The following is a 12,083-nucleotide window of genomic DNA, read 5'->3' as shown; positions in this document are numbered from 1 at the left end:
AATCTTGGTGAAGCGCGGTGTGTATTGTCTTATAAAATATTCTATTGATATGCGGTAAATAAAAATATCACAGAATTCCGGCATGAAGTAGTTTCCAAAGTTTGTCATCTAAAAGCTGCCAGTTTGACTGACAGCGTGAACCAAAGCCTGCGCGTTAAGATTGCGCTGAAGAATTCTTGAATCCGGCCGTCACCTGTATTGAAAAGGTAAGCAAATCAGTCATACTAATTTTAGCGTTTTATTAGATAATCTCAGCGGATTTAATGCGAGATTATCATATTTAGCCAGCGCAATTAGCTATTTATATTTGGAACTATTGTCACATTTGTTTATCCCTCTATTATCAAGAAATATGTGACTAAACGTCAGCGTCTCCGGCCGCTGTAGAACTGCCAGCCTGCTGTATCATGACATAGAGCAAGCATTTTCTAACAGCAAATATTTTTCGCGTGGATAAGATCGTAAAGTTGAAAAAAGTATTTCTCCCGGTTGCCCGGTCGGTTGCCGGTCCGTGCCATTCGATCGTTGTTAATAATTAATATACGTATCGAAACTTTCACCGAAAGTGTACGCTATGAGATTTTGTGAAATATTTCGCATTTTTCTACCACGCGTTTGACATCTGACGAGATGCCGCCGATATCTGTCATTATCGTGAGATAACTTTCGTTTGTTTCTTTTTCTCCTTTATTCTACTTGGACAATCGAGTTTTATCAGCGTTCTATTAAGTCCTTCCTAAAATGGGACGCCGTTCTATTTCGCAAGTGGACTTGTTTGTTTGCGTACTGTCTCATCTGTCATGGCGTTCGTATGGCGGGGTCTCAGCCGACGTGCACACGATATTCGTTGACGCTTGCACGTCAGTGAATTCCAGTTTGACAGCGGCAGGGTTTGTTTATCCCCAACTGAAGTTCCGTTGCCTCAATTTCTGACCATGTTATGTTGACAATTGGCGCGCGTCGACGTGTATGTAATCCGCAAACAAACGACTATCGCACGCATGTCTCTCTCCTTGTCGGTACATCTCAGGACCGATGCGAGGCGGTTTGGTTATGGCGACCGCCGTGCGGTGCCACGCGCCATGCCTGCCTCCTTCTCGCGCACGTCGTTGCGTCTCTCCATCTGTCATGCTCGTTCCACTGCTCCACTTTCTTGTTAGGGAATTACATGCAGTCGCGTACTTCACCCTGACATCTCAAATTTCACCGTGTAATATCAATCGCAGGCAGTCACGAGGGTTTTTCCCCTTCTCACTTTCTTGCATTTGTTTTATCATCGTTTTATCCCAAACCACAGTCAGCGTCACGATTGTTACGTATGTCGTAAATGTAACACACGTCGTTGCGTTGATACCAAGGAACTGATTTGGTTCCTTCCTGATTCGCTGAAATGTCAGTAAACTGTGGGTAAAAAAAATTACATCCGCGAAAACGTAATGAGAGAAACGGTTTTTCAATTGATTGCAACGCTTGTATCGTTTCGTTAATTAGACGAGCCAAACCTCGTCAAGTACGTTACAATACATACGTCGAGTAAAAGTGTTTCGATATGTTTTTTTTATTTTTATTCGTACGTAACACTTTGCGGAATTAACAGCGACAGTAAAAATGAGAATGAAAGTTTCAAGTATCAGGTAATGGTGTCAGGGGCACGTTTATACGTGCCTTGCGCGTCTCTCGATCGAGGTTTCACCTAAATACATTCTGTTTCTTCCTAGTTCGTTCAGATTAAATAATAGAAATTGTATAACGGAGCGTTAAAGTAAGTCTAGGACAGGGACGCGTGACGTTTCACAACGGAGAAATGTGTCCGGCGTTGAAAGTTGGCGAAAATTTCGTACATATATTCAAGTATACTCTTATTCTCTACGCACATTACGCAGATACACAATCGTTAAGATAATTCGTATTTGCGAAACGCATCGTTATGATCTAGATCATGTGTCAGACAAGGTGTTTCGCGATATTGCAACCGAGTTCTCTTCCATTCCTCCATCTATTCCTGGACCGCGTATTTACTGTTGCAATATAACTCGGTGAAGGACAGTTTTCCATTTCAGTAATTCTTTTCGCGCTCCCGTTATATCTTGCTCTCTAACGTGCGCCGCCAAAGATGGATGCACGCGCGTTATCAACGAAATGAAATATAATTAATTATAAGTCCGTCTAGCACGAAGTTACGTACACAAAAATTCGAAAATTGACGATTTCAGTTGACTCGTCTACCGAATACCGGACATGAAGTTTGATTTTATTATAAAGCTAATCAACTTGACTACATGACCTTGACACTTTGATACATCGCGATAAGTGAGAAAACGGCAATACATACGAATTGCATTGAATTCGTGTTTGCGCGGTCGACGTACGATCGGTATGCGTGTTAAAAAAAAAAAAAAAAATCAACAAAGAAAACCGCCAGATCTGTGCCGGTTAGCTGTTTTTTTCATACTGTCATTTGGGCTTCCATACTGGTTCTTTTTGTATGCACATAGTTGTACGTCTGCTGGAAGTAACGTTACACGCTTATTGCAATATCATTTGGTAACAAAAATAATTCGGCGGTGCATCTGCGCCTCTCGCGTTTCGATTGCGAAATCGAGAAGAAAACGAGAAAGAAATACCAGTACGATAAAAACGTACGCACGGTACACGCAAGCTTTGCCTGTAACTTTTGAAAGCGCGTTGAGCAACCGGGTATAAATGAAATTGTAACAGCAGCGGCAGTTGGAGGCGGGGTGCAATGAGAAAGACGGAGAGACGCCTTTTCTCCCACCTCTTTCTCCCCCCCCCCCCCTTGGCGTTCGTGCGTTTTACCGCGTCACACGTCTCCCTGGAGAAACATGTGTGATACAAAGTACGCCTTCGATTTAGGATTATTTTTATTTATATTTGTTCGGTTTTTTTTTCAGAGAGACAACGTGGAGATCCCAAAACCAACGCCAGTATGTTTAGTTTTCACAAGCCGAAGGTGTATCGGTCGACTACAGGCTGTTGCATCTGCAAAGCCAAGTCGAGCAGGTAATTATTGTGATGTTTTTACGTATTCATTAGCCGGAAACCGGTTTTGTATTTTTACTCAATTATTTCGATACTCTTTCCGACGTCGAAGTTGTAAACACAAATTTCATTCGCTTTGCATTCACGAAAAAAGTTGTAAAGTCGATTAAACGAAATTGAAAAAATTGGGGAACTTTCAACAATCCTGGAAATTTTTTCAATATCTGTTAGTTTATAACTCCGTTGAAAAAACTTCTGATGTTTTCATAGGGTTTCTGCTGTCTTATTGTTAGATTTCTGTGATGGTATCTTAGAATTTTACTTGCATTGTCGAAATTTCCCCAATTGTTCTCAATGATGTGTATTTTTTGAATTTCTATAATTATTTGATTTTTTTTTTTTGGTAATCTTATTTCTGTGGTATTGATGGTAATTCAGTGTAATTCTTTCGTGATATGTGGAACTGTTTTGTTTGAATTGATACTTATACTTACGATTTTTATTTTGGTAGAAACGCATAAAATTATTCTTTTTTATTTATAAAGAATCAAAACCAATTCCATTCAATTAAAAATAAAATATTATATGGCTGTCAAAACTTGTTGAGAAAAATATCATTTATTTTCCATCCTCTAAAGGGCATTATTTGAATATCAAGTCCTGATTAATTAAACCTTTGGTGTCTATTCCTATAATTTTCCAAGTTGGTTTGACTTTTATCATATTTTATTAATTTCAAATTATAATTTTTAAAACTACAGAATACTTAACATCTTCTATTCATTCCAGCTCACGATTTACGGACAGCAAAAAGTACGAGGATGATTTCATAGAATGTTTCCAGCTTCTGGAACGCCGTACAGGAGAGATATGTAATGCTTGTGTTCTCCTGGTGAAACGTTGGAAAAAGTTGCCTGCTGGAAGCGACCGTAATTGGAGTCACGTAAGTAGCTTTCAGTATACTTAGGAACACAAATGATAACGTTACCGTTTTACTTGTTGAAAGAAAACTTCAAATTTATCTTATTTTATATAGGTCGTTGATGCTCGTGCTGGACCTGGAATAAAATCTCTGACAAAGTTCAAGTCAAAGAATAAGAAAAAACTGAAGGAAGTACAAGACAAACATGAGAAGATCGTTAAAAAGAAGCATGTTTACCTGAAACCTGATCGTGAAAGGGAACAAAGTCCTGCAATGAGTGATGAGTACGCCGGTTAGTACCAGTAAATTTTATTTTCTTGGGGAAAGACAAGTCTTGATGAATTAAAAAATCGCAAGATTTTTTTCTTCATATTTTATTTCATTCATTGAAGGCGGAGAAATGTATATAGAATTCGATTATTCTTTGCAGAGGACTTTCTACCAGATAATGCAGGAGGAGGCAGTAAGAATTCAAGCCGTGCTGGCAGCCCTGCCGGAAGCGATGATGGTTTAACAGGAGTAAAAAGGTTAGCTGCGGAACAAGGTGAATCTGGAATAAAAAGACGACTGCCTCAAATACCAGTCAGTGGTTTCATTGACCTGACCTACTTCAAAAGGTAACTGAACCAATTTCTTTGCTTCGGAGAAAAAGCTCTTATATTTAGACATGTGCACGTAAATTTGTATCTCGTGGTAACTGAAATAACCTTGATGGAATGTTTTTCCAGAGAAACAATCTGCTGCGGTACGATATTCAAGGGTCCGTATGGAGAAGTGATGATCGACCCATCATTAATAAAACCTTGCATTGGGTGCTTGGCCAGGCAAGAGGGACAGAGACAGGCAAATGCAGTGAGCAGTAGTCCTTCGCACAGTTCAGCATCCGCGAGCCCTGCACACAGTTCAGCATCTGCGAGTCCTGCGCACAGTTCAGCGTCAGCGAGTCCAGCGCACAGCTTAGATTCGACTGTAGAACCGACCGTTCCCAAACCGGTCACCAAATCGTTCAGTGACTCCTCTTCGGATTCGGGCTATGACGAATCTTCCAATCAGGGAGTTGGTGAGAGCAAGCTAGCGAAAATAATTCCAAATTCGAATCCGTCTGTTAAGCAGGAGGTCAAGACAATACCTGTACAGAGTGTTCAACTCAAGACGATCCCGGTAACTGAAGGAATCAGGTTAGACTCCGACCTACCTATTAAATTGGTACCTCTGAAACAGATAGACCAAATTGTGTACAAGCCGATCTCGGTAGCATCTCCTGCCAACGTTATCACGAGCTCGCATCAAACTGTCAACATCTCCGAGAATCGTTTAGTCGATTTTGCTATACACGCCTCTGCCAGACAGTCTATTGCTAATTAATGTCAATCTTTTGTAGAGTTTTAATTTATTCTTTCTCATGTATGTAGCTAGGTAGGTGTACATTCTAGCAATGACTTACTTACCTTATCATTCTGTGATTATTGTCACAGTTTTATGAAGACATACTCAGACAGCAAAGGCTGTGCATGAGTAAGTCTCGAAAGAGAGAAAATATATATATATATATATATATATATATACTTGTCAAGTAATGTATGTTAGATAATATGAAAGCGTTTGTAATTTTTTAAAAATTAATACTTAGTTTATCTACTGCCTGCTAACTCGTGACTGTTCATAAGTCAGGAAGGAAAAAAACATCAAATGTCTAACAAATAGACTAAGTGTTCAGAAAAAACTCAAAAGTTTTTATTCTAAGATAAAACTTAGCTGGATAGATCAAAACACTGTGATGATAGTGTTAATTTTCGCGGAGTATAAACATTGTTATTGAAAAAGAGAGAAAAGATTAAAAAAAAATGAAAAAAAAAGATGTTTAGAGTGAAAAAAATTAAATAAAAATGCTCGACTCGTGGCAGTTTTTTTAGGAAGTTATTCGAGATTTTTCGTCTATTGCGATTATTATTATTATTATTATTATTATTTTCTTTATTTTGTTTATTTCCAAAGTCATTTTAATTCATTTACTCCTGGTAGTAAAATCTCTCATCATCCACAGCTCGAGTTTTCTGAGACAATCTATTGATGCAATTATATATATATATATGTGAATATTGTATAGGTATTCCGAGATGCCAATCATCTTTCAAATCATATTTGGGTCCAAAAAAGAAACAACAAAAATTTGAGTGTAATAATTTGTTCGAAAAGATCCTAATGGCGATCATACGTTTTAATATACATGTGCATTTGAAATAAATGGCGTAATGCTCCATGACACTATTATTAGGTAACAACTTTAAAGGCATGGGTCAACCTTTTTCAATCAAGTGCTGAATTATAAAAATATAGGAATCACGTGATTTCAAGCCGAAGTTACGTGCTCATTTTGTAAAATTTAATTAGTGAAAATGACATTATTCAATGTAATAATGACAAAATCATTCAGCCAGAATATATGAAAACAAAATTTGATAAACCAATGGTACGATGACAAAGCTAGATTTTGCTCTATTTCAAGAAAACATTCTGACTTTTACGGATCAGAGTAACTATCATAGTTTACAACTAAATACCATCAATGTTTTTTCAAGATTTATACATCTCAAATTGTAAGCGACTTGTCTTGAAAATGTAGTTTTATTTGACGTAAAATAATTCTGATATCCAACTAGCACCGAATCGAAATTGAAACTGTGTAGCACGGGCTATGTTAATTTCGAGCCAAAAGTTCAAAACCAACTAGTAAATATTATAAAGAACAACGTTTTTCTGTATATTGCAAACCTAGAATTATCGGACCTTATTTAACGCCAAATCTTTCACCAAATAAATTATTTCTAAAAAAATTTCGATATAGCTATTTTCGTATCAATTCGTACTTTACGCCACGAGTATTGCGCGATCACACGAGGGGTTTAAAGTTATACACCCGTGATACGAACAATATTTTCCATCATAGTCGGTGTATTTACGAGAAAACCTTTATGTTCGCGGGTATAGAGTTAGATTTTTTTACGCCCGGTAGGCGTAAAGTACGGGAAAACGTTCATGGGACTACTTTACGCCAACTAGGTATAAAATCCCGTACTTTACGCCTACTGTAACGAAAAATTCATCTTCATTTTTGAAAATTTATTGGGCAAAAATAACAGGTACAATAATATTAATTAATGCCTCTACCTTCCGGCTAACTTCATTTTGGTCCGAAACAAAATGCAAGTTCAATTCTATGCGACTTATGCGACAATGACTGGGTGATGTGGCTGACGTGAGAGAATGGAATGCATTGTCACATAATTCGTATAGAATCGAAGTCGCATTTTCTTTCAGGTATTTGCATGTATTGAAAAACGAAACGAGTACGGTTGGGTCTTTATGACCACATGCAACTTTGGAGCGATAACAGATTTACCACAGCTAGCCTGTCTAGGTGTCATCCAACTCGGTCCCCAATCCTTCTAATCTGAGTTGGCACGCAGGTGACCCATGTCCTTAATGATAATCAATGTGTTCGGGTAACAGAGCTCAGATCCAATTATAGCAATAATAATAGTAATATAATTATGTAATGAAAACATGAAGTCTGTTAAATAGCATCGTATTTGTTATGATGATATATTAATGCAGTATTATTACTACAACGGACAGCAGCGATGTGTATAGAGAGAGAGAGAGTAAGGAAACTAGATCAGTTAAGGGACTGAGTTTTGAATAATTCAATGTTAGCTATGGACTTAATCACATTGAAATCTGCTATCAAATTGAGGCCGAAGTGTTTGGGTGTGTATATATATAGACAACCTTTGATAATGAATAGTTGGGAAGCTTGACTCCTAATTTTGAAAGATGGGTACGTAACGAAGTGAATAGCACAAAGATTCCTGTGGTACACACATCTTTATTAAATACGTTATTCCGCAATGACAAATAAAGGAGTGAAACTCTCGCTTTTCCAACTCAGTTCATAGTTTTCCATTCAAGTTGTAAGAAAATCACATCAAGTAAGCAATTTTCAATATGTTTACAGATTTTATAGATTTAATCTGTTGCGAAACTTTCATTAATTTTAAATGAATCTCGCTCGGCACAAACTAAATATTAACTTATAGATAACGACGTGACTTAAATTTTGTAATTAGAATTGAAACACGCAAAGTGTTCCCATTCGTCTCTGAAGTCTCGTACTTCGATCGAGTTCCGTAGAATGTCAATAATCTGCTAATTCGTTTACAAACTATATTCGGTGTTTTCTCACTTATCCGAGTAGCTAACAAATTAGTCTTTACTTACTGCCCGTCTTACCTAGGCTCATTGACAATCTTTGTAACGTAGCAGAGGAACACGTAGGTTTCTTCGCTTGGAATCAAACATCGAATCTGCAATTTGTCAGGCAACGATATAAATCATCTTGTTACCTGACAAATTATAAATTGTACATTTAAATGTGGACGCTCAATCAAGTCGCCATTAAGTTTCAATGTTGAACGTAATTATCCAAGTTTTGAAAGTGCAAACTCTTGTGCCACATGGTCTAGTGCATAAAAAGTAAGGCGATTATCGGTATACTTATTTATTTTAGCGATACACTCTTGTGTAATCATAATATCTAGTACTTCTCTATTTGTATCAAATTTATACTCATTTTTTTTTTTTTTTTTTATGCAAACTAAGTATCCAATTCTTTATAATCAAATTCTCGCCACGTAGCCGGAGAGGGTAATGTTTGATTCCAGGTAATTTATTGGCTATATATTGAGAAATTTATTTATTTTCATCGCCTATTTTTAATGAAAATGACTTACATTTTTAAGACTTGAACATACATTTTTCATAAATCGTGAAACGCAATAAATGATTGTTATTCATGTCAGCATAATATCGGTAACTGAACACAACCAATAAAGTTGTGTTTCCATAATACTCTGAACTGAATAAATAACCTTACGCTATAGAATGACATGTTAAAAATTCGAAATCAAATTCAATTTGAATTATTTCATTCGATATGTGCGAGGTTCGGAGATAGCGGTAAATATATGAAATTTTCTTTTTGTTTTTATTTTCTCTGCGAAAATATCCTATATTTCGTTCAATGGAATGCATCATCCATCCTAGATAATTACAGTACACCGTTTATATTAAACAGAAATGTTTGTATTTTATGTTTATTATATGTATGAGGTAAAGTATCAGCAGCAAAGAAAGATACATTTAAATAAATTAATAGATACCATTGAAAATATAAAATTGTATATCATTAACTCCTAACTTGATTGTAACCCATTTGCTTTAGCAAAACTAGCATAAATTTGCCAATTATTATACCAATTAGTAAAATTCATTTTTATCTTATAGCATAACAAGAACGAAACTTGGTAAAGTTAAATTAATCAGCAAATAATAAACATTCAACGCTTTTATAGAAAATATGGAATTGGTGCAATGTACCAGGTACGGAGCAAGAAATTACTTGACAAAGAACGCAGCAATATCATCGCCATGATTATATGTCTGTAGCGAAACATATATCATTGTGCAATTTAAATTGTAAATCAAATATCTCAAGAAACCTTGAACACTGCTGTTTTAATCAGACATACAATTTTAATCTAACATGTTGTCTAGTTATATTCTTATCACCCAAACTATACATACAGACTAGAAAAAATCCTGTGCCAAGTAATATTTAAATAAATTCAATTTAAACATTTTTAATACAACCATCTTTGATACACATATTTCAAATACGTACTCTATGACGATGTAACGTTTTCACATGTAACTAAGCTTCGAAGAGATTTATCGTGTGTAGTAAGACAAATGCTGCATAAAATGAACTGAACTATCATTCGGCATCTCACTGAGAACTGACTGATGAGTGATCACTAATAATTAGTCGAATAACTGATGCCTTGATGGATTAATGAATGAAATTCATTGTAAACAAGGCGGCGAGTAACAAACTTGCAAGATTATCCCTTACTCCTCTACTACTTGATCTAATAAAATTGGAACTAATTACAATTTGAAAGTACCGGTAGACACATTGAATGAGTTTTTGAAAGAGTGGATTTTAGAAATGTCATGAAGCTGTAAACGAAAGAAAACATTATATGCCATTTGTAGAATGAGCATGGATATCGGTCAATACTGAAAGTAATAAATATCATATTACAAATATGGTGATTTTACTGGGTAAATACTATTTATATAAGAAAAAAGTTTAATCATCGAATAGTTCACTTGCATCATAGAATTTCTATACAAATCGTAAAATTATACTTGTGAGACTGATCGATGTACTAAAATGAATATTTAACTGAAATACAATTAATGAATGAAAAACTATACAAAGATTAATGCCATATATATATATATGTATATATATATGAAATTCTGACAATGAAAAACTATGACTGCCATAATTATTGTCAATTGTATATGGTTATCTGTGCATACATTCATACGTGCATCCATACTTACGTAAACACATAGAAATACACTTATACATTCATATATAACAAAATTAGTACGATAATCGAAACTGAAAATGTGATCAAGCTTACTTCACTGCTGCAAGATATTGATCATGTTCTCGAAAGTGCATTTTAGTAAACGTTGAATTGGTCCTAACAAGTAGATTTTTGGTATAATACATTCTACTGTCTTTATAAGCTAACAAAAATCATTGTTGTGCAATTCACCTATTCCTAAGTATCAATCAGTCACAACACACAAGACATTGTATATTTCATGGTTTCAAAGCTCGCTTTGAACCGATGCAATTTTATACCGTTTAATATACATGTGTCCTTGGTGAAACCAAAAACATCTGTATCATAACACGTAAGGCTTACATGAGAAAGCTCGTTTTCTAACTACAATTTAGATGACATAAATTAGTGATTAGATGATATTTATTATTATTGTTATTATCATTATCATTATTACTATTATTATATTATCCACAGTGTTGTTCTATACCGAAAATAGCATTTAATGCAGAATTTTATACTAAAATTATGATAGTTCGTATCAACTTAAATCTAGGTATATCTTCTAACGCCTTCGGTTTTTTCCTCTTGTAAGGAAAATGTCGACGGAAAGACTGGACAAATTACTCGGTGTTTAACAAAACTGTATTGCAGTTTTTTTTAAATGCGTTTCACATATTTCAATACTGAAGTTTAGTAAAAAAAAAAAAAAAAACAGTTTCAAACGATCCTGAAGGTCCATTCAAAATTCTATTCACATCTATAAATCTTGATACTTTCTAAAGAAGCAAACTTTATTTCATTTCACCTACTTGATATCTAGTTTATACTGTGTTCGCATGTATATGAATCGATACATTCTTACACGAAATCACTAATTTTGTGTGATTTAAAAAGAAATAAATAAAAATACGACCGTGCAATTAGATATGATCGATGAGTAATAATAAATTATGCTGCTGGGCTTTTAAAAAACAAATAATAACGTACAACTTGCGTTGAGAGCAAGATTGAGTATAGCAGATATCAAATCTTACAAGTGTAGTTCGTAAATTATAAGAGAGTCGTTAAGAATTTTAATTGTTCGATATGCAGAAAATGGTAATGATGTACTCTAGATCGCAAAGAAACGCCTCGCGCAAACGAATAATGGGAAGAGCAGGAAAAAATGAGTAAAACTACATAAACGAAAATTTTTGTATTCTGATAATTTATTCCGGCGTAAATATGTCATTTGAAATTGAACGCGTGTTAGGCAGTATGTATAAGTTTCGTGTATTGTTGACTGATCTCTTGCTGTATAAAATAAGATCAGCACACGGATTTGGCAGTGGGCAAAAAGTAATTCGTTTCGTATTGTGTAATCGATTAATATATTATATTTACGTTTCTTATAACATAATCCCTAGATTATTACATAAGCATACACGTAATATCGTATCTCTCTCTTTCTTAAATGTTTTTTTTTTCCTTCTCTATATAGAAGTAATATAAAATTTATTTTATGATAAACTTTAAACGACTGCACATACCAACCAACACAGATCTTTATTTTCTACAGTAACTTATAGTTCTAAGTAATATTGTTTATGTAATTGTACCATTTTTTGTAATCTAATATTTGTAATGTCTGATGAATATCTCATTATTGCTATTATTGCAGTGTACCGTACTCCATC

The 12,083-nt window shown here is 35.0% G+C and overlaps 1 protein-coding gene across 1 annotated transcript; it reads left to right on the top strand.

Annotated features, from left to right (window-relative positions):
• On the top strand, positions 1–9,620 carry LOC124299081 (uncharacterized). The gene is made up of 6 exons (XM_046751999.1): positions 1–206; positions 2,913–3,021; positions 3,790–3,943; positions 4,037–4,214; positions 4,353–4,539; positions 4,651–9,620. The coding sequence occupies exons 2-6, from the start codon at positions 2,948–2,950 to the stop codon at positions 5,285–5,287; spliced, it is 1,230 nt and encodes a 409-aa protein (XP_046607955.1). The 5' UTR covers positions 1–206; positions 2,913–2,947; the 3' UTR covers positions 5,288–9,620.
• Positions 9,621–12,083: the final 2,463 nt, after the last annotated feature.

Source organism: Neodiprion virginianus, chromosome 2 (assembly GCF_021901495.1).
Source record: "Neodiprion virginianus isolate iyNeoVirg1 chromosome 2, iyNeoVirg1.1, whole genome shotgun sequence".
Taxonomy (NCBI): Eukaryota; Metazoa; Arthropoda; class Insecta; order Hymenoptera; family Diprionidae; genus Neodiprion; species Neodiprion virginianus.
Note: the sequence above shows the minus strand (reverse complement) of the source record. Positions and strands in the feature narration are given on the sequence as shown.